The sequence below is a fragment of the Belonocnema kinseyi genome, chromosome 2, assembly GCF_010883055.1.
Source record: "Belonocnema kinseyi isolate 2016_QV_RU_SX_M_011 chromosome 2, B_treatae_v1, whole genome shotgun sequence".
NCBI lineage: Eukaryota > Metazoa > Arthropoda > Insecta > Hymenoptera > Cynipidae > Belonocnema > Belonocnema kinseyi.
The window spans coordinates 109,643,114-109,667,194 of NC_046658.1; the positions used below are offsets into that span (position 1 = coordinate 109,643,114).

Here is a 24,081-nt window from a genome sequence, read left to right on the forward strand (position 1 = left end):
TTGGCAATTAGGCCCACACCCATTAATTAATGCGGTTCGCTGAGCACTTAGCACCCTTTACGCAATGCCCGATTAATACTCATTCTTTCATCGTTTTCCGAATAAGAGTATTGTTGATCGATCTGGCGGATAATGCAACAAATACATACAGCAAAATCCCACTTGAGCGAGATTCTCTCTACGATTTTCCTGGTGGTTGAGCTGTCTGGATTGTATTCCAGTTTCAAACACGACGCGGTTAAATTGACTCGAGAAACAAGGATTGTTAGTGTTGATTGTTAGAGCACTGTAACAATGATTCTTAGTGTTGATTTTTAAAGAGTACTGTAACCGATTTAATAGTTTTATATTTCATATTATGAATTAAATACGGGTTTTCATATAATTTTATTTAAATAAATTTATACTAAAAGACGGAAATGGGTGTTGAAAGTGGTTGGTGAGAGAGATTTGTGCCCATGAGGTAAATGCTAAATAATAAAAAAGTCTACAGACTATATAATAATTTTTAATCAATTTGTAAAATTTGTGACATAAACAGAATAGGAGTAAAAAGTTTTCTAAAGTCATAGAGTTAATAGAGGTTTCCATCGATCATAATATGGAAATTCTTTGACATTTCCCTGACCGCTCTACAACTTTATTTTAGATACAAAAATAACCTTACACCTAGAAGATTAATCATGTTAATTTTAAAAAAGTGTTTGTTTCTACATTGATTTTAAACACTTTTATTGACAATAGTGATACAGAATTTTATAAGGGTTATTATACAAATTACGCAAGACATAAATAAAATACAATTATTTTTAATCAAGTAGTTGAGTTTTCAACCCAAAAAGATATATTTTGAACGAAAAATGGAAGAATTAAATTTTCAGTTAAAACAATGAATTTTTAACAAAGAAAAAGGGAATTTTCAGCCAAATAGTTGAATCTTCAACCAAAGTTATGAATCCCCGATAAAAACCAAACTGAATTTTCAACAATAAGCGTAGTAATTGATATTTTCTCCAAAAAATGTTTTAATTTTCAATCAAAAACTATTTTATTAAACCAAAAATAAGCAGTTTTGTTATTTCTGGAGTATGCCCTTGAAATTTTGTTCTTAAATCAATGTTTGAAACATATGATCAAAAATTTAATTTCATATTCAAAAATGATTAGGCAAATGTTGAATTTCCAATTACTTCTGACAATTTTGCAAAGTTAAAAACAATATCTTTATCAAATTATAATTGTTTTTCTTGTGTAATGTCATAATCAATGATAGAAGTATTTTTAGCATTGATTGTGTATTATTTATTTTATATAATATGAATTATATTGACCTACTATATATTCTATCAACTGTATAATGTTGTTATATCATTCAAATCAAACTGATGGAAATTATTCAATATCTGTAATTGCTTATTTCGAAGAGTAAATATTTTGTTTTCCCATCCGAAGGGAAAACTGCATAATAACTTGAAAAAGTGTAGGTGTAATGAGAAGTTAAATTAATGAAGAACTTAATTTGTATTTTCATTAATTAGTTTAAAAATAGCAACAACCATAAAATTTAGATTAAAATTTCACTCAAAGAAATTATTGTTTATCTGAACGAAAATTCTAAAATGAAACCAATGTTTTAAATTTTTTAATCGAGGATTTTCTGACATCTAAAAAATTATTTTTTCGAACTTGATAATCAGGAAAATAAAAATTTTGTCAATATACCTAACAATCGGAAACTCGACCTAAACAACAATGTCACTTACATATATTTTTCCTTTGGACGGCAGTATTTATATCCAATCAAAAATCAACTCCAAATTTTTTTAAATAATTTTTTGTAATATTTTATTTCTAAATGTAGAAATTGCCTTATATTTCGGGGTTAGTTTCTCGATTAGGTTCAAATCATTAATCTATCAAAAATAATTTTTAAAAGTTTGGTTTTTGAAACTCTTAAATTTATTTTTTATGATAATGCTTTAGAAACGAATAAAAATCTCGTGGGAAAGGAGATAGAATTCTCTAATTCAGCTATTTCAGGAGAAGATGGATTAAACAAAAAAGTGGGGTGAACTATAATCTCTGCGATCTAAAACCTAGGGGTAATTTGAAAATGGATGTGTGTAGGAATTTGTTTTTCCCAGGGCTTTTGAACATATTTTCAAGTTTCTTCGCTAAATTAGAGGAAAAACATATAACATATATTGATGTATAAAGAAAAATTGAACAATTATTTTCAATTATTTGAAACTACTTATAATAAAAATAATTTAACTTCTAATTAATTTAAAAGTGTTCAGTTAAGAAAAAATTTAATCATTTGATTTTTCATGTATCCTAAAATTACTTAAAATGATATACTTTTGAAAACTTAAAATCATAACGTGGATTTATCTTTTTTAAACTTACATTTTGGTTTTTGAGCTTCCATTTTACACATATAAATTATTGAGCGTTTGAATAAAAAAATGTTGATTATTTTTTTTTTTTAAATTGGTATAGTCCATTTTTTTCTTCTTAACATTTTTTTTTTAGTTTAAGGAAGAATTTTTTACTTTAAATTTTTTCTGAATTACCAGAGGGAAATTTTTTGTAGCTTTCAGAAGAGGCCATTTTTTCAACATTTTTTTGTGTGTTTAAGGGAAGAATTGTATATTTTTAGAATTCTTGTTACTGAATATAAAGAGGCTGTTTTTTTCTTTCTAGCATTTTTATTCAGTTGAAAGGGAAAACTTTTTACTTTTAATCTTTATTTTGCATTGGAGGAGGATAATTGTGTATTTTTAATATTTTTATTGAGTTCGAAGTGAGGAGGTTTTGGTTTTAAATCTTTTCTGAATAGGAAGAGAAAATCTTTTTATTTTTAACATTTTTATCATGTTGGAAGGGAGAAAATATAGGTTTTAATTTTTTCTGAAATGGGAGAGGAAAATTGTTTACAACTATTTTTATCGAGTTTGAAGAGACGAAATTTTGTTTTTCAAGTTATCATGAATATTTTTACTGAGTTGGAACAAAAGAAATTTTGATTATTAATTGATTTCCTGAATTTGAAGAGGATATTTTTTTAACGTGTTTTGAGTAGACGGGGACATTTATTTATAAATTGCGTAATTGGATCGTTTTAATATCACCCATTTTATATGTACAAATAATTGAGCGTTTGAATAAGAAAATGTTTAACTACTTTTAAATTTTTCAACTTCAATTTTCAAAGCTCTTAGTTAGAGAGTTCCATTTTGAGTGCTCTAATTGGAAGGGCTGAAAAATTCCGAAAAATAAAATTCCCTAATTGTAATATTTTAAAATAATTAAATTTTCGAATGATAAAATGGCCCAACAGAAAATTCCATAGTAAAAATGATTAAAATTTTTTTGTGGACAAAAAAATTTAATTAAATTTATAAATAAAAAATTATAATTGCCTAAATTCGGGAATTTTCTATTTCGGCTATTTTATAATTCGCCAATTTTCTTTCGGAAATTTTCCAATCCGGGAATTTTATTATTCGAAAATCTTATTATTCAGGAATTTTACTGAGTCGACAATTTTCCAAATCGGGAACTTTATAATTCGAAAATTCTATTTTTTGGAAATTTTATTATCCGGGATATTTATTGTTTGTGTATTTTCCAAATCGGGAATTTTATTATTCGGAAATTTTATTTTTTGTGAATTTTCCAATTTGGGAATTTTATTATCCGAAAATTTTATTTTTCATGATTTTTCCAATTCGGCAATTCTTTTATTCGGAAATTTTATTATTCTGAAATTTTATTTTCTGGAAATTTTATTATTCGGAATATTTATTATTTGTGTATTTTCCAATTCGGGAATTTTAATATTCGGAAATTTTATTATGCGGGAATTTTATTATATGTGAATTTTCTAATTTGGGATATTTATTTTTCGTGATTATCCCAATACGGGAATTTTATTATTAGTGAATTTTATTATTTGTGAATTTTCCTATTTGGTAATTTTATTATTTGTGTATTTTCCGAATCGAGAATTTTATTATTCGGGAATTTTCCAATTCATGAATTTTATTATTCGGAAGTTTTATTATTAGAAAATTTTGTTTTCTGGAAATTTTATTATTCACGATATTTATTATTTGTCTTTTTTTCAATTAGGGAATTTTATTATTCGGAAGTTTTATTATGCAGGAATTTTATTATTTGTGAATATTCTAATTTGGGAATTTTGTTATTTGGAAATCTTTATCTTCGGGAATTTTATTATTTGTGTATTTTCCGAATCGAGAATTTTATTATTCGGGAATTTTCCAATTCAGGAATTTTATTATTCGGAAATTTTATTATTCGAAAATTTTATTATTCGGGATATTTATTATTTGTGTATTTTACAATTCGGGAATTTTATTATTCGGAAATTTTATTATTCGTGATTTTTATTATTCGTGAATTTACCTGTTCGGGAATTTTGTTATTCGGAAATTTTATTCTTCAGGATTCTTATTATTTGTATATTTTCCGAATCGAGAATTTTCCAATTCAGGAATTTTATTATTCGGAAATTTTATTATTAGAAAATTTTATTTTCTGGAAATTTTATTATTCGGAATATTTATTATTTGTGTATTTTCCAATTCGGGAATTTTATTATATGTGAATTTTCTAATTTGGGATATTTATTTTTCGTGATTTTCCCAATTCGGGTATCTTATTATGCGGAAATTTTATTATTCGTGAATTTTATTATTTGTGAATTTTCCTATTTGGGAATTTTATTATTTGTGTATTTTCCGAATCGAGAATTTTATTATTCGGGAATTTTCCAATTCAGGAATTTTATTATTCGGAAATTTTATTATTCAAAAATTTTATTTTCTAGAAATTTTATTATTCGGGATATTTATTATTTGTGTATTTTACAATTCGGGAATTTTATTATTCGGAAATTTTATTATGCGGGAATTTTATTATTTGTGAATTTTCTAGTTTGGGAATTTTATTTTTCATCATTTTTCCAATTCGGGAATCTTATTATTCGGAAATTTTATTATTCGTGAATTTTATTATTTGTGAATTTTCCAATTCAGGAATCTTATTATTCGGAAATTTTATTATTCGTGAATTTTATTATTTGTTAATTCTCTTATTCGGGAGTTTTGGTATTTGTGTATTTTCCGATTCGAGAATTTTATATTATTTGGAAATGTTACAATTCGGGAATTTTATTATTGGGGAATCTTATTCGAAAATTTTATGCTTCGGAAATTATATTATTTGCGAATTTTACTATTTTATTATTTTCAAATTCGGGAATTTTATTACTGGGGAATGTTCCAATTCGGGAATTTTATTATTAGGGCATTTTCCAATCGTGGAATTTTATAGTGCCGTGAATTTTCTAGAGGGATGCGCCGACAGACTTTTGATCGGCGGCGGCGATTTGAGCAATTTTGATCAGCGACGGGCGGCGCGCCGCCTTCTTTATTACTCGGCGGCGGCGTAACGGTCTAATTTAGTATTTTTGCAGACATACAGCTTGGAAAATATAAAAATATGTAGGAACAAAAGATCAATTTCCATCACAAGATATTTATTTAAATTCGTTCACTTTAACTCCTAATTAGTAGCCGGAATTTACGCAACCTATCAAAAGCCACCGGATTACCCGGCAGGAAGAAATCCGTTACCATGTAAATATACCTGAGATTACGTCGGCGTGCCGATATGCCGCCGCGCCGACGGCGCTGAATTCGAATCAGCGGCGGCGCGATTTCGAAGCAAGATGGCTGGCGGCGGCGGCGGAACCGTCTAGAATTTTCTATTTAGGAAATTTTATTAGTTGGAATTTTTTTAGAGTTTTCCAATTCCAGAATTTTATTATTCGGAAATTTTATTATTTATGAATTTTATTATTTGGAAATTTTATTATTCGGGAATTTTATTATTTGTGAATTTTCCAGTTCTGGAATTTTATTTTTCGGGATTTTTCCAATTCGTAAATCTTAGTATACGGTGATTTTATAATTCGGGAATTATTTGTGAATTTGTGAATTTTCCAATTCAGGAATTTTGTTAGTCGGAAATTTTTATATTTGGGAATTTTATTATTTGTGAGTTTTCCAATTCGGGAATTTTACAGTGTCGAGAATGTTATTCTTCGGAATTTTCCAGTCGTCCCCTTTAATTTGCAGTTCAGTTTTTAGTACATTAAATAAAAATTGTTTAGCTTTAAGAGATCGATTTTTTAAATCAGATTAATCGTGAAAAAGTTTTGCGCACCCCAAAAAAACCGGAAATTTTGTTCGTTGATTAAAACGGTCACCCTTCAGAATGTTCTTAAATTTTGGGACCGTTGGTGGGACTGATTTGCGCGCAGGGGTTGCGCAAGGGTCTCCATTCCACGCATTTAGTGGGAAAACACCCCTTTTTGGACCGTTTGGATCACTGTGGACCACGCGGTGCGTTCATCTCCCGGGAAAAAGTATCGATCGTCGAAAGTGAGTTCGTAAATGCGTCTCGTTATTTTTGACTGAAAAACTACATCAGATTCGTAAATACCCTCACAGTGCATTCGCGAAAGTTGTTGGTAATAAGAAGAGAAGAGGAGAGGAGTGCCGTGGATCAATATTCCACCCCCACCGGCGTAATCACTGATAGTGGCACCCCGCACGCACCCCGTCGAAGATTTTTCAAAAGTGACTTGGTTATGTAATTCCGACGCTACCAGTACCGAGAGAAATTCTCGTTGATCCGTTTCATATCGCGAGATAAGTTCATTTCGGAATAGTGTCCAGCGCTCAGTTCGATTGAGGGTGCGACGCCGTCAATGTAACCGTGATTGCATCACCTTCGTGGACGAAATAAGTGCAGAAACAGATCCTCGTAGAAATGAATATATCTACGGTAATGTCTCATTTTATAGATTTTATCAATCGTTTAATCTTCCTTTCGCATGCCCCTGTTAGCTTGTTGAGTGTCAATAAGTTATGTCCATTTCTTAAAAGATTTTGCTCTTGGTAACCCCGAAATGGAATTTACAAGTTTTCACGTGGCGCATCGTTCTCGAGCATTTCCTCGCGGTCCGTGCCAAGGCGTATTAAAACGTTTTCAGGGAACACGTGCCTTGCATTTCTATTCAAAATCGAATCTGGCTTAATTTATTTAATGTCACCTCGTTTTGATCGCTCTGTTGCACGTGGAATAAATTTTATTTTTAATATTTTAGAGCTTTGATCCTTGATGGGGTTTTCAATTCTTCGGTATAGATATATTGGATATTTCACCCCTAACCTTAATTTTTAACCGTTAACCGACCTAGGGGGTGGGAATGATGAAATACACTTTAATTAAGAGAATCAAGGAGTAATTTAATATTTTCCTTGGTTATTTCTAAAAAATCATCGAGTTTAGAAAAAAGGATGGTCTTTTTAATTATGTTTAACAATTATAATAAATTATCGGGTTAGGTTTTGAGAAGTTACCCTAACGCAAGCGAGGCCATTTCTCCCGTTCAGAAAAACCTGTTATAACCGGTTATTTGCAACGGTCTCTAATTTTTTCTGCGAAAAATAATTTTAATCCAAACTATTGAAAATTAGGGTGTCCAGACGTCTCGATTGTTTATCGTTGACCTGATTTTCTGAGGTATGCCCTGATTTCTCGTGCCCGAAAACGAAAATTCGCGACTTTTATTGCGCGGACCTAAATTTTGTTCACCTGAAAAGGTTTTAAATAATTCTCATATTTTACAGATTATACTCAAATATTTCAATAAAAATTTTGACCTCGAAAAAGTTATTTGTATAGTTTATAAATTTAGAGAATGAACATGCAATATTATTATTGTGTTCAAAATTCAACAATTTTGTAAAAAAAAGGAAGTCTTTTTGGTTAAAAAATCAACTGTTTTAGATGAATTTTTTTCTTTATTTACTGGAAACTCTATTTCGGTTGAAAATTCCTCTTTTTGCTATGAAAATTCATCTGTTGTAGAAATGTCATCTTTTTGTCTAAAAATGCAATTGCTTGGCTGAAAACCAATCTATTTTGATCAAGGATTTTCAACTATTTTATTGAAATTCTTCTTTGGTTAAATTCAACTGTTTTTTGTTTCAAGTAAAAACAAAATTCGCTGTAATTTCAACCTCATTAGTTGAAATTGAAACTATATTATTGAAAATTCACCTTTTGGTTGATGATTTATGATTTAAATTCAAAAAATTTCTTCTTCCTTTTTGCTGAAAAATTAGGTACATATTTTGTTTGACATTAGTTTCCTTGCTTACAAATTTAACTATTTTGTTGATAATTTGTTTATTTTTATTTTAAAATTCATACTTTCATATCTCATATACATATTTAATGTCACAAATCCAACCATTTCCTTCAAACTTATTTTTTTTTTATTGAAGATTCGTCATTATAGTTGAAAATTTATATCTTGGGTCAAAATTTTTTTTTTTTAAATATTAATTATGTCTTTAGTTGAAAACTTATCTATTTGGTTAAAACTCCGGGCTTTGTGGTAGAATATTAATCTTCTTGCTGAAAAATCCATCTCCTTCATTGACAATTTATTGATTTGGCTGAAAATTTCAATAGTTTGTTAAAGATTCGTGTTTATGGTTAAAAATATTCTTCTATTACTATTGTAATATACATATATTGATAATGTTTAAAAGTATTTAGTTGAAAACTGTAGTAATAAGCTGTTTTTCAATTTCGAGTTGGCCGTTATTTTGATTTTTTTAATATTTTTGATTTTTTGAATTATAAGGTATTTTCTGAAGCCAAACAGTTTTTTTATGAAGTTTGAGAAAATTTAATTGAAAAACGTAAAAATGACCTTTTTTATTTTAAATTGGTCGCCAATTTCTTTAATTTTTGAGTGATTTCTCTCATGTAAATCCCATGGGAAATTACAAAGCCCATGTTTGGTGGATAAATATTAACCGTTTTGGTTAAAATTTGGGGTAGAAACTAATGTAAATAAAAAATAAGGACCACCTACTCCACACGTTCGATACATTTTTCCTACAGGTTTCAACTTGGTTATAATATTCGGGAAGTCTAAAAATAATATAAATATAATTAATAAATTTAAACATTTCTAATGTTCCGATTAAATATGGTAAAATTTCTTTTGCCCCAAATTTTAAAGCTTTGGGACTTCGAGTTTGAAAAGTTCAATTTGTAATATTTATATTAATTCTAATTATTCAGTTTGCAAATCATTTTTTTTGAAAAAGTCCCTTCTTTTTTAATCTTTCATTTTCAAATTAAAAAATACAGTTAAATTTCAAATTAAAAGTTTTTAAAATTATGATTTTAAAACGTTATAACTCAAATAATTACAAATTAAAACTTTCATAAATAGTCAATTTTATATTTAAACATTTAAAAATCAACAGCCATAATTTGAAGGATTTACAGTAATTATAATTATTTTTAAAAAATGCACTATTCAAAATCAGTATTTTTTTTAAATTGACTGTTTTAAGTGAGAATTTGGATTTTTTTCACAAGTTTCCTGTTCCAACCCAGATGCGTCACCATTCACATATGGCAGAGGCACGCGTGCGTATTAACCATGGACATAGGAAGCACGGGACTAGGCATGCCATCCTAACTTGGCGAGCGGGATTGAATCCACGGGAGGGGGGAGAATTCCATGAGTGGGGAGAGCCGCCATTTTACGATGTGCCATTTGATTATGCGCACGAGCATTTTTGCCGACAAACTGTGCATGAAAATATAAACATGTGGGCGCTGCCATGTTTGTCGCGGGACATCAAAAGGTGGCGAACCTCCCCCGTCATTGCATCACTCCCGCAATGGCATGCCTAGTTCCTTGTTTCCTATGTCCATGGTATTAACCCGCACGATGTGCGTTCAAATTAGTACGCAGTTGTGTCCTCAATGAACGCGCGTATGCCACGCATACAAGGAGGGTCTTAAAATTGTTTATTTATAATAAAGTAAAAACACCAACAAGATTTATTTTCACATTTTTATCAGAGAGATGGAAAGTGAATACACATTTAATAGGGTAACTGAACCAATTACCGAAATGGATCCTATTGTCTGAGTTCTTTCTATTTTCATTATTTTTGCACGCGCATTTAATTTTTTCAGACAAAAGCCCGACTGAAACTCATTTAATGACATTTACTCAAAGAAATAAAGTATTTAAATTTTTGATTACAAGAATATAACAGTTTTCAGAATCAGAGTTATTAAATATACGAAAGCATTTTTAATTCGCATATTAGTTCCCGGTCATTTATCTATTTTCCCGATTTTGCGGTGCACAGTCTTACCCTTTTTGGTTGAAATCCCCCTTTTCCCCTATTATTGAAAAACTTCCCATTTTCTCTTTATATATACGATATTTGAAAATACCATTAAAAACAAATACATACTCTTTACAAAAATTTGAAGGTGAAACATTTTAATTTTAGCATTTTTATAGTACTTTTTAAATTGGTATTAGAATGTGAATACTTTTTCGTTGAAATGTACAACGTTAAATGCCTAATTAAAAAACGGAATATTCCAAATTCATTAACTGCAATGTTAAATGTTCTAACATCAGCAAATTTTAATTTAAGTTTAAGAGCATTGAAGATTACGGCGGACTGAAAATTCTAAAATAGGTGTAATAGTATTGAGGGGAAAACAATGTACCAAATGCATGGGACAAAACTTTATTTTTGTGTTATCTTCGTAATGAATAATAATTACTACTATTTTATTCTATCCTTAAATAGTTCTTAACAAATAAAAACTATATTACAAATACTTTTATATAAAAAATACCTGATTATTAAAAAATTATGACGTATATTTTATATTTATAGCTTTTCCCAGTGAACAATATTAAAAAAATACGAAATTAAAAATAAATTTTTTGCTCAACAGTTTTTTTTTTGAAAATGTGCAAAAACAGGTTTTTTTGGACTGAGTCATATGCACACATTAAAAAAAATTTAATATGTCTATGTCCAACCTGAAATTTATTCAGCTTGAACAGAAACATTGTATCATTTTGCTTTTTCGAAAAAAAGCTTTTGTCGTCATTTAAAATTTTTCGAATTTCATTTTTTTTTATTTTGGAACGTTCTAAACACCATGAAAACAAATTTTTCCCATGAATAAAAAATAATATGCAACATCTTTCTTTGGTTGAAGCTGAAGAAATTTAGGGTTCAAGTTAATAAAAAAAAAACATGTTTTTGTACACATTGAAGAAATTCCGAATAAAGCAAATTTTTTTTGTTTATAAAAATAATGTTAATTTTAAATTTTAAAAAGAGAACAGAAGCTATTGACTGATTCCAAATTATTATTTTTACTTGTTTTGGGTGAAATAATAAATTGTTATCCCTCATTTCAAGCAATTCGATTAATTTCAACATTTTTACTTCGCTCTACTGAAGAGTGTAGTTTTAAATTTAAATTGAAAGTACTATTTATAGTAAGGACGAAATTTCAAATCTTGGAAAGAAATACAAGACGTCCAGCGACCTTGTAACCTGGATTTCACCTTGAATTTTTTTCAACATTGAAGACCTTTGAAATCTCCTTGAATTTTACACGAGAACTTTGAATTAATTTTTTTTTCTTTTAAAAGAGTTATTGAAATGCGAAAAGTAATTTAAATCTTTTACTCTCTAATGAAAGAAACATCTCGTTTAGACAAAATATTTCTACTAAAAAGTTTTTTATTAATCAAGATATAATTTATGTTTTACTCATTAAAGAGCAAATAAAGAGATTTCTAGGCATTTTTTGTAGACTTTACCAATTATTTTATAGATAGTAATGAACAGACTTTAATATTGTGAATAATTCTACGAGTTATCCATTTCGCCTCTACTAATGTAGAATGTTAAAGTTTATATTTTTTTTTGTGATAATAAACTTACAAGTTATAAAAATTATTAGTTGAAAATTTCGATGTCAATTCAGTTTCAGAATTAGAATGAGCCATGCCCGTATATCGTATTTTTCTTCCAGGGTTTCACCATTTGGTTTTTGATTGTTCACCAGGTTATAAAACATTAAGTAAGGTTTCAAAATATTTCAAAGATTTTAAAATATTTAAAAGCATTTTTAACATTTTACAGATTTAGAAGATTTAAAAAAGTCGTTTACGCCAAACTTAAAGATTTTCACAACAATTTCACAAGGCTTTAAAAACCTTCAAAAGATTTAAAGGACTTTAAAGAATTGAAAGAGGGTACAGGACACCAGATTTAAAAACAGTTAGGAGATTTTCAAAGGTTTTAAAAAGATTATATTATTTCAAATTTCTAAGATTTCAAAGACGACTTATTTTCGCAAAAGATTAGCGGTTATTTGATTGTTTGATATAAAAAAAGGTAACTTGGAAAAGACTTTGAATTTCGTTCCTTAGAATTGGTGAACATTGCAATATTTTCGAGAACGATGTTAAACATATCAAAATTAAGTATTTAACTCATTTGATTTTTTTCGGACTTTTTCATATCACTGTGAATAGATTTTGAACGACCTAAGTATATCCAATTTTTAAAAATAAATTTTTGAATAGCAAAAATCATTTGAAATTAACAAAAAAAAAACATTTCTTTTAAAAAGCTTGTTCTTTTTGACATGTAAAAATAAATTTTTAATCTTCCCCTATTCTCCCTATTATTTGAGCTCTTTTTGTGCTTTGATCCCTGCGATTTTCCGGTCAGATAGACACCCTAATTATTAAGACAGGAGAATAATAATGGTTTTCATCTTTCAGATGAGAAAACCGCAGGGGTTAGCGTGCTTCCACGCGAGGAGAACTTTGACAGAGAGCAGTTCCAAAATCCAGCAGAGTAGTTTTAAGTTGAAAAACTTCAACGCTACACTAGAGAGTGCTTGTTAATAATACCAAATTTGTAAATATCTGCCAAGAGACGAAATTCTTAGACATGATGAAAGGAGTCATGACGTCACTCGTACATGGTGCTGCACCGAAACACTACCTCTCTTATTATAACGTGTACAAAACTGCAAGAACAGAATTTAGCATCCTAGGAACAAAATAAAAAAAAAAGATATATATTCGCATATTGCTAAATGATTATTTTCTGAATAGTTATTTATGTATGCTGCTCTAAAGAGTAAGAACAAAAAACCAAGAGCGTTTCTTCCAAGTTCGCTCGATCCACATAAGAAAGTCAAGACAACTACCCCGCAAACAGAATGAATCAGATTGATTTAGTTTAAGAGAGCTGAAGTTTAAGTTTTATATTAATAGTTCAAAAGTACAATAATAATAAAAAAAGGACAACAATGACTGTACCGTACGACACTAGCTTGATATGGCTCGTTGTCGTAGGTTTTCTTGTAGCGTTTGTCCTAGCGTTTGGAATTGGAGCCAACGATGTGGCAAATAGCTTTGGTACCAGTGTGGGAGCTGGTGTCCTTACGATTTTCAAAGCCTGCATCCTTGCGACCATCTTCGAAATTGCCGGAGCTGTTCTCATAGGATACAAGGTATTTATTTAAGCGTGACAATTAATATATTTCAGCAGTTCCATTTTTAAGGAAAAAAACAAGGGAAAAGCAAAATAATAAAAATAATAATCTATAAGTGTTCGCAGTATCAAGTTGAATTCGAAATTGTCAATTTTGATAGACTAATTTTACACTAAAACAAAAATCATGTGACTCATAAATTTAAATTTTAATAGTATATTGCAAAAATAAGTGTTTTAAATTTTCTAATAATTATGCAAATTTACTGCGTCGATAATTATTTTCGTTAATAATAATTTAAAGTGGATAATATGCATCAAATTAAACCATTTCGAATTGTGTGTATGTGCAAGCCAGGGTATTAATGGATGCTTGAAGTTCTTTAAATCATTTGAGTTTCTTGAATTATCTAAATGCTCTGAAATCCCTGAAATTTTTTGAATTTCCTGACATCCTTAAATTCCTAGAATATCCTGAAATTCTTTGACTTCTCAGAATCCTTTGCATTCTCTGAATTTCTTGAATACTGTGAATTCTCTGAACTCCTTCAAATCCTTCAATTCAATGAATTTCTTGAATCTCCTTAATACTCTGAAATTCTCTGAATCCCTCGAATTCCCTTAAATGCTCTAAAATTCTCTAATTCCCTAAATACTTGGGACTCACTGAATTCCCTGAAACCTTGAATTCTCTGAACTCCATGAATTCTCTGAACTCTTTCAAATCCTTTAATTTCATGTATACCTTGAATTCTATTAATGCTATGAAATCCACAAAATTCGCTGAAATCCTCAAATTCCTTAAATATTCTGAAATTCTCGGAATTCATATAATTCTCCGTATTCCTCGAATTCTCCATATTCCTCGAATTCTCTGTATTCCTTGAATTTTCGAAATTTCTTTAATTCCCTAAATACTTGGGAATCACTGAATTCCCTGAAATCATTGAATTCATTGAATTCCCTGAACTCTTTCAAACCCTTCAATTTCACGTATTCCTTGAATCCTATTAATGCTATGAAATCCACAAAATTCGCTGAAATCCTCAAATTCCTTAAATATTCTGAAATTCTTGGACTTCTCGGAATTCATAGAACTCTCCGTATTCCTCGAATTCTCTGTATTCCTTGAATCTTCTGAATTCCTTTAATTTTCGAAATTTCTCTAATTCCCTAAATACTTGGGAATCACTGAATTCCCTGAAATCATTAAATTCTCTGAGCTCTTTTAAATCCTTTAATTTCATACATTCCTTGAATCCCCTTAATACTCTGAAAGCCACGAAATTCGCTGAAATCGTCAAATTCCTTAAATATCCTGAAATTCTTTGAATTCTCCAAATTCCTTGAATTCCCTGTATTCCTTGAATTCTCGATATTTCTCTAATTCCCTAAATACTTGGGAATTACTGAATTCCCTGAAATCATTAAATTCTCTGAGCTCTTTTAAATCCTTTAATTTCATGCATTCCTTGAATCCCCTTAACGCTTTGAAAGCCACGAAATTTGTTGAAATCGTCAAATTTCTTAAATATCCTGAAATTCTTTAAATTCTCCAAATTCCTTGAATTCTCTGAAATCCTTGAACATTCATAAATTCTTTGAAAGTTTAAAAATTCTTTGAAGTCATAGAATTCTCTGAATTCCGTCAATTAATTTAATGTTATGAATTTATTGAATTCTTTTATTGCTCCGAAATAAGTTCCTTAAATAATTTAAATTTCTTGAATATTCGGAACTCCCAGAATTCCTTGAATTTGATAAATTTTTCAATTCATTGAAATCCTTGATTTCACTGAATTTCTTGAATTATTTGAATTATAGTTTTGAATGCGCAATTCTGAAATAGTTTAAGTCTTGAGGCCTTGAAACTAAAGTTGTTTAGCTTCCAAACTTCAAATCCACAAATATTTCTTAATTTTTTAATACTCAATTACGAACGTTAGTAATTTGGTTGAAAATTCACCTTTTTGATTGAAAATGAATCTTCTTGGAGTTTTTTTTCTTTCTTGACTGGAAAATCTTTTTTGGTTGACAAATAATTTATCTTCTTTAAATCTCGTTTTTTTATGAAATAAACTGTTTTTGTTTTAAAGTAAAATAATTTTGTGTCCGAATATCAACGATTACATTTTTCTTGGTGAATTCATATTTTTTGGTTGAAGATGCAATTAATTGTTTAAAAGTTCAACTAATTTGTTAAAAATCCATTTTCTTGGTTGAGGAAACAAATATTTTGTTGAAAATTTGTCTTTTCTTGTGTGACTTCATCTGTTTCTATTTTAAACTTAAAATCTACTTTGGTTAAAATATCATTTATGCATTATAATTTTTCGTTGAGAATTCATCTTTTTTGGTTGAGCGTTTAACAATTTGGTGGAAAATTAACTTTTTATTGAAATTTTGATTCGACATATCTGAAATCTTCAAAAATCTTGTTGAATTTTCTCAAGAATCTTAGAAAAATTATATTTATATAACTTTACAAAAAATAGGCAAAAAAACTCAAAAAATTGTAATTCGAAATTGCTATTTTGCATTAAAAATGATTTTCACCCTCAAATTGGAAAACTACGCGCGCGAAATTTTGATGATGCTAGTCTCTTTAAAATTGAGTGAATAATTTTTCCAAAATAAAAATCGAAAACGGGTTAAGAATTGAATTTTGCAAATTTTGAACCTCGTTTTTTTATTTCACCGCACTTTGGGGTGCCTCTAGGCATTTGCCTGTTTTTGCCTGATTAGTAAACCGGGCGGTATTTCAGGAAACATTGGATCAATAATACGGGAATTTTTATGGTGGATTATTTTGCAGGTATCGGATACGATGCGTAAGGGGATTCTGGATGTCTCTTTGTACGAGGGACATGAACAGGAACTGATGTTAGGATCACTATCCAGTTTGGCTGGTTCGGCTATCTGGTTATTGTTCGCTACTGCGCTACGACTTCCGATTTCCGGTACGCATTCAATCGTTGGCGCCACTGTGGGTTTCTCGCTTGTGTGCAGAGGAACAGCAGGGGTATGTAACGGCAAAGTGCCCAGAAATCCAATTTTCAGAGCGATTCACCTCTTTTGAATGTCCCTTTTTTATTTATAGGTGAGATGGGGCGCTCTAGGAAGCATAGCAGCGTCTTGGTTCGCCAGTCCCCTTCTCAGTGGCTCCGTCTCAGCGGCTATATTTTGGCTGATCAGGAAGACTGTGCTGCGATCCAATGAACCTTTGAAGCAGGGTCTCAATATCTTGCCTCTCGCTTATGGCCTTACTATTGCTATTAATATTCTATCGATTGCGCACGATGGACCAAAACGTGCGTATAATTAACTGTATTTTACAATCAAAAATTAAACCACAGACTTCACAGCTCAAAATGCTCTCAAAACGGGGGAAATAGGATGATTTTTTAACCAAAAATAGGGTGAATACATTCTTTTGAATCAAATTAATTTAGGTACAATATTGATTTTAATAGAAAAAGCTTTAAATTCTTGTGATTTTATAGCGAAATGTATTGAATTTCCAACACAAAAGTTAATTTTCTACTAAGAGGGATAAATTTACAAAACAAATAGGTGACCCTTCAGAGCAAATTATATCAATTTTCCAGTAAATAGTTGATTTTGCAACCTGCATAGTCCAATTTTCAACCAAATGGTCGAATTCTCGAACGAAAAGGATTTAAATTCAACGAAATGCATTTTCTATCTGCAAATGTAAATTTTCAACCGAGAAGAATAATTTTCTACCAAAATACATCAGTTTTCAATTAAATAGTTCAATTTTCAAACAAAAATAATAAATTCTCAACAAAAAATAAATTAGTTGATATTAAAAAAAAATTGTTTTCTTAGTCAAAAAGAGTTGAATTCATTAAAAAATAAATGTTTAACAAAATAGTTGAATCCTTAAAGAAAACCATTTAATTTTCAACAAAAATCATGAAGTTTTAACAAAATAGTTACATTTTCAAGGAAAGTGTTGAATTTTTAAACAAAATGGTGAATCTTCATCCAAAAAAGTTCATTTTTAATTAAATTCATTTAAAAAGACGAATTTTTTTAATGTAAACCAGTCGAATTCAACAAAAAATGCTGAACTCTTGACCAAAACGATTAATTTTCTACCCAAATGTCGAATTTTTAACAAAATACATGATTATTCAACTAAAATTTCGAACTTTTGACAATTTTTAACAAAGTAGTTTAACCAAAAAAGATTTTAATTTTAAATCAAGAACAGTATATTTTAACAAAAAAGGTGGATTTTCAACCAAGTGGTTAAATTCTCAACAAAAACTAATTAGTTTTGATCTAAACAGTTGCATTTGTAATAAAAACATGAAATATCTACCAACAAAAATTAATTTAATGTTTAAAAAGATTAAGTTTTAACAAAATGTTTGACTTCAATTAATTAATTTAAATTACAATTTTTAATTTAAAATAAAAAACTGGTGAATTTATAACAAAATAGTTTAATTATCAACCAAGCGCACATTAATTATTAATTAAAAAGATTAAATTTCTACAAAAGTACGAATTTTAAACCAAACGGTTAAACTTTTGGCTATAAAGGATCAATTTTTTGTGAAAAGTGGAATAGTTACATTTTTACTTAAAATTTGTCATTAAGAAAACGAGTTTTTCAACAAATTAGTTAAACTTTCAACCAAATAGATAAAAGCAAAAAAAACTTAATTTTCAACAAAAACAAAAAAAAATCAACAGATTGCATTTAACAAAAAAAAAAAAAAACACAAATTTTTAACAAACTAATTTAATCCACAATCAAAATGATGATGTTTTCAAAAAGAAAAATTATTTTCTATTAAAAAAAAAAAAACGAATTTTCAACAAAATACATGAACGTTCTACAAAACAGTTGAATTTTTCTAAAATAGTCGAATTTTCAATTAAAAAAGATAAGATTTAAAAAAATAGAATAATTACATTTTCAGTGAAAAAAATTATTTTTTAACAAAAAAAACCTAATTTTCTACTCAAAGAAAAGAATTTTCAGCAAAATAGATTAATTTTCCACCTAACAGTTGAATATTCCACCTGATACTATGAATTTAAAAAAAATTAACTTCATACTAAGTAGTATTTTTCAAATAAATATTTTAATTTTTAACCAAATAGTTGAATTTTCTATTTTTCTGTATTTTAATTTAAAATAAAACACAGTTGAATTGAGCAAAAGAAGACGAATTTTGAGTAAAATAGGAAAAAAATGGAATAGTTATATTTACAGTTTAAAAAAACGGGTAAATTTGTCCACTCTAAAGATTATTTTTTCAAAAAAAAAAAGAGATGAGTTCTCAACTAAAAGTGTAATTGATGATATTTTAACCAAAACAGATTTTAATTTAAATCAAAAAAAGTTGAATGTAATAGAAAAATACGATTTTTCATAAAAAAAGGTTAAACTCTGAATCCGAGAGATGAATATTCAACTAAAAATATAATTTTTTAAAGAAAGTAGTTAAACTTTCAACTAATCTGTTGAATTTTTTTACTAAAAAAGGTGAGTTTTTAACGAAATAGTTGCATTTTCAACAAAATAATTAAATTGTCACCAAACAGTAGAATTTATAACAAAAATAAAAATGTAAACGAAAAATCGAGTAAAAGGGAGAATTCCTTGAGAATAAGGAAAAACAGATATTCTTAAAAAAAGAGGGGACAAAGAGGGAAATGTGGGAAAGGTATTTTCGTAAAAGTAGTAAACTTTCATAAAATGTATCATCAAGAAACGTACTAAACAATTTATTCAGCAATGTACAATAATGACGTTTCGGAATCAAACCGATTACCTCATCAGATTATCTAATATAAAAATATAAAAATTTTGAACCATTAAAAACGTATTATACAAAATTTATAAGTAAACTTATGATATTTTCGGTAAAAATTAAAACGATAAGAATTAAGGGGTGTGCACATCCTGTCATGACTCAAAATTTTTCGATTATATCCATAAATTTCTGCGAAATGACCTAAGGCATTATAATTTTATTATTTTTTAATTGCTATCACTCTATAAATTTGTATAATACGTTTCTAATTGTTTAAAATCTTTTATATTTTTATTTTAGATAATCCGACGAGGGAATCAGTCTGTTTCCCAGACGTTAAATTAAGAATTTTTACATCCAGAATTTCTTGTCATGACTTTTTTTTTAACTTTTGCAGTTTTAATGCTGGATAAGGTACCATGGTGGGGAAGCGTAACAACATCTTTAGGAGTTGGCTTAGTGTCCGCAGCGGTTGTTTATACATTTGTAGTCCCCTGGCAGCGGAAGAAGATCCTTTTGTCTCACAGTAGCGCGAAAAACGCGGAATTCTGTGGCACCGATTTGAAAGAGACGACGGCCCTGTCAGTGATTTCTGAAGTTCCAGCTGCTGCAAGTGGCAGCGAGTTGCTGAACGCAGAAGCCCCAAAATTGAGGGGTAACAATAGCGCGAGTCATCTGCTGTTGGCAGCAGGAGGAGATGCTGAAGGTGCTCCAGGGGATGTCGATGGTATATTGGACGAGGAACATCCGGACGTTTCGAAGCTCTTTTCCTTTTTGCAAGTATTAACCGCTGCCTTTGGTAGCTTCGCACATGGCGGGAATGACGTCAGCAATGCGATCGGGCCTTTGATAGCGCTTTGGTCGGTTTATGCGGAAGGCTCCGCCCGCCAGGAGACAGAAACACCTTTGCTGATACTTCTCTATGGAGGTTTGGGAATTTCTACAGGACTCTGGATCTGGGGTCGCAGAGTCATCCAGACGCTGGGCCAGGATTTGGCGCGTATCACACCCACTACAGGTTTTACTATAGAGGTAGGTACGAGAGCAGGGTGACCACTATTTTTTTTTTTTAATTTTTGACTCCCGGTTCTCCCGGTAAATATTCAAGATTTCTCCCGGTTACGAAAAAAATTGACTTACCGTGCGAGACCGACAGTTTTTTCGTATACAGTGAGTGTAAAATGTTTTCTTGCACTTCTTTTTTGATGACTGATTAACTTCTCTTCATTTTAATTTCTTCAGAGGTAAAAAATTTTCTCTTTAAAGAGAAGATTTCTCTCGAAATTTTGTATGAAATGAGCCCAGGATGAAGCCAATTTATCTATTTTTTAAGTTGTTATTGCAAAAATTGTATAAATTTCAATGTTTTCTTAATAGTTCAATAACTTCCGAAATAATCAACAGTTTTCAATGTTTTTGGGCAAAATTTGAAGCTGTTTTTTCACCATATCACAACAGCTTACTAGTATTGGGAATTGTGGTCTACCTTTTCGCCACATGGTGTCGAAAACTGGAACTAGAAAGAGTAGGTAAGATTTTAAAGATTTATTTTCTTTTTTGTATAAAAGTGTTTTTACGATTGTTTTGTCTAGTTTAAAATAATAATTGAAATACTAAAAACAAATCTTCACTAAAAACAATTAGTTTTAGATAGAATTTCCATCTTATTTAGCGACAAATTTTATCCAGATTATGCAAAGAATACGAATAATAGACGACTGGAATTTAAATACTAATTCTAACCTAACTTTTAGATCAGATTTTTAAATAGTAAATATTTAATGTATAAATTAATAAAAATTTACTTTGAGTTCATTTTTGCTTCAAAATAAGTCCATTTTAGTTTATAATCTTTTGAAAATCACAATAAAGAGATCAATAATTGTTCTTGTTTTTTTAGAAAAATATTTCAGTCAAAAAGTGTGGTTTTTCATTGTATAATATGTAAATTCCATCTAAAACACTTTGTTTCCCATAAATACTTTTTTTTAATTATCCAATAAGTACTTTAAACTTTATCAAAAAATTGTTAAAACACTTTTATGCACAAATTAAAATGCATCTTAAAAATCGTGCCTATTCTTTCTAGTTCGGATTTTTGTCACTATGTGACGTATCGCAGCTTAACCATTCCCAATAAATCGTAGAAATTTTCTTTTAGAATTGCAAGAAATTGATGTTGTCACAAAAAAAGGGCAATGTCATCTATTCTACAATAATATTTTTGTTACCACAAAGAATATTGAAATTTTTCCAACTATTTTGTCTCAACTTCTAGTCCTTGCTATTCGATAAGGCAATTTTCACGATTTTTACTCATATGCTATTATTACACAGTGAAAAAATAGCTTCAAAATGAGGCCAAGAATATGGAAAAATGTTGATCATTTTGGACTTATTAAACAATTAAGAAAACATTTAAATTTACACTATTTTTGCAATACCAATCTAAAAAATAGACAAATTGGCTTCATCCTGGGCTCATTTTATACAGAATGTCGAGAGCAATCAACACTTTAGAGAGAAAGTGTTTTAGCTCTGGAATCATTAAAATTAAGAGAATTTAATCAGTCATCAAAAAAGAGGTGTACGAAAACTTTTTACACTACTGTATACTACCAATTTCGTAAGTCCATAAATATCAGCAAACCTTTTTGTAAGAAATTAATTGACTTTGAATCATACTATAAGTAGGATAAGGAAATTTTTGTGCCTAATAAAGGCAAATACAGAGATGCGTTTTTTTTTCTCTGGACTTCTATTTACTAACATGAAAATATAGAAATTTAAAAATCCATTACTAACCCAATTTTTTAATATAAGGTTTTGAATATTTTTAAAACAATAATGAACAATTTCGAATTGCAAGCGTCTGAAATTAAAAAAAAAAAACATTCGAACGATTTTGGACAATTTAAGTAGGAAATAAATCATAAATAAGTCATAAATAATAAATAAAAAAAAATAAATAAATAAAAAATAAATAAATAAGTCATAAATCATAACAAAAAGTTGTAAATCTTCTTTAAAATATTATTTTTTTATTAAACATACCAATTTCCGATAAAAAAAGATTAACCTAATCCAAAATTGTTAAAAGATTCTAAATATTTTTTTGAAATTATAATAATTTTTATTTTAAAGTTCTAATCTCCGATGTAATACGCCAAACGTAACGGAAACATTTTCAAGAATTGTAAATCTTTGAAAAATTTTATTATTTTTTTTATATTAAAAAATACGAATTTATGTGAAATCACACCAAGATAACCTAAAGTTGTTGCAAAATGGAAAATATGATTTGAAATTCCATTGGTATTGTGTAATGCCAAGGAATCTGATTCTATAAAATATAGCGTATTCCCACAAAAATCCAGCCAATAAATTGTTTTTATTCTTTGAGAAAATGTTTTAATTTTTGTTTTCTTCTATATTTGACGAAAAGCATCACCTTGTTTTGCAAAATATCTATAAGTTTCATTATAATGTGAATGAAAGTTTCAGAATTTTCAAAAATTTCGAAAATCCCTTGGACACAAAAAAATACCCATAATGTACTATAAACGTCACTAAGTTTGATTAAAATCTATGAAATGTCTGCTAGGTTTGATATTCCTGATCCGGAAAGCGTTTAATGGTTTAAAAAAAGTTTAAAAATCTAATAAAACAGGCAAAATTTGGATGTTTTTTATTATTATTTAAAATCAGAAACCTTTTGGAGGGGGCAAACAATTATTTACAGTGTTTAAACAATATTTATGATATTTATTTAAAAAATAAAGTTTTCTCCACATTTTTTTTCTCAAAATCTCTATATAATAATTTCAGAATAAAAAAAAGTTGTTAAAATAAATTGTATATGAATAATTATATATTTACATCGTAAAAATTTGCTGTGTCGGTCAAGAAATATGTACGTGTTTGACACACTATTGCGTTATATTTTGTTAAAAATTGATCTTTTAATTTATAAAATTAATCATTTTGGCTTTTGTTGAAAATTGTTATCTTTGGTTGACAATTTTAATTTTTTTTAAGTCCTGGACTTTTGTTTGATTGTTTATTTTTTAAATAAAAATTAAACTATTTCAGGTGAAAATTCATCTATTTGATTAAAACTTTAACTATTATTTTAAATATTCGGTTTTTTTTAAATTAATTTTTTTGATTGAAAATTATAGTATTTCATTTTTTGTTAAAATTTATTTTTCTCAAAAGAAAATGAAACTATTTGGCCGAAAATTTATATTTTATAATTGAAAATCCAATATACTGTTTAAAAATTCATTTTTTTTTAAATTCGCCTTTTACTTCAAAAAATTAATCTTCTCGGTTGAAAATTCATGTTTTCAGTTAAAAATTAAATTATTTAGTACAAAATTATTCTGTTTTGAGAATCAGAAAGTTTTGTAAAAGTTTATTTTGATTTTTTTTTTAATTTCAAAAAACTGTTATTCACATTTATATTTTCCATGTGTTTTTGGACGGCCCATTCTAAATACTTTTGAATCCCCTATAATATTTTTTCGCATGGGTTATAGTTATTACTAAAGCTCTGAAATAATTATAATTAATTTTGATCTCTTTAAGATATTGTCATGAAAAGAGACCATGGGAAATTAATTTTGGAAATCGATAGTTTCAGAGTTGTTTGTGGATATTTAGGGAAAAGAAGGTATTAAGTTATTAGAGACAGTAAAAATAGAAAAAATGTTCACGTGGCGTGGTAATGAAAAAGATAATTTATTCATTTAAGTCGCATAATAAACAAGCGTGGTATTGTTATTATCCACTGCGATTAATCGTAT

General features: G+C 28.6%; 1 protein-coding gene across 4 annotated transcripts in view; it reads left to right on the forward strand.

Annotated features, from left to right (window-relative positions):
• The window catches only part of LOC117168320 (sodium-dependent phosphate transporter 2), a 30,420-nt gene that overhangs the window by 2,583 nt on the left and 3,756 nt on the right, over positions 1-24,081 (forward strand). Inside the window, exons 1-5 of one of the 4 annotated variants that reach the window (XM_033353893.1) lie at positions 250-463; positions 12,755-13,494; positions 16,291-16,497; positions 16,576-16,786; positions 19,671-20,305. In XM_033353893.1, the coding sequence (XP_033209784.1) occupies positions 13,291-13,494; positions 16,291-16,497; positions 16,576-16,786; positions 19,671-20,305 (1,257 nt within the window). In that variant the 5' untranslated portion in view covers positions 250-463; positions 12,755-13,290. Of the gene's footprint in view, positions 1-249; positions 464-6,423; positions 6,883-9,984; positions 10,028-12,754; positions 13,495-16,290; positions 16,498-16,575; positions 16,787-19,670; positions 20,306-24,081 lie in introns of those variants that run through there. The other 3 variants (XM_033353892.1, XM_033353896.1, XM_033353895.1) reach the window with 3 other exon arrangements.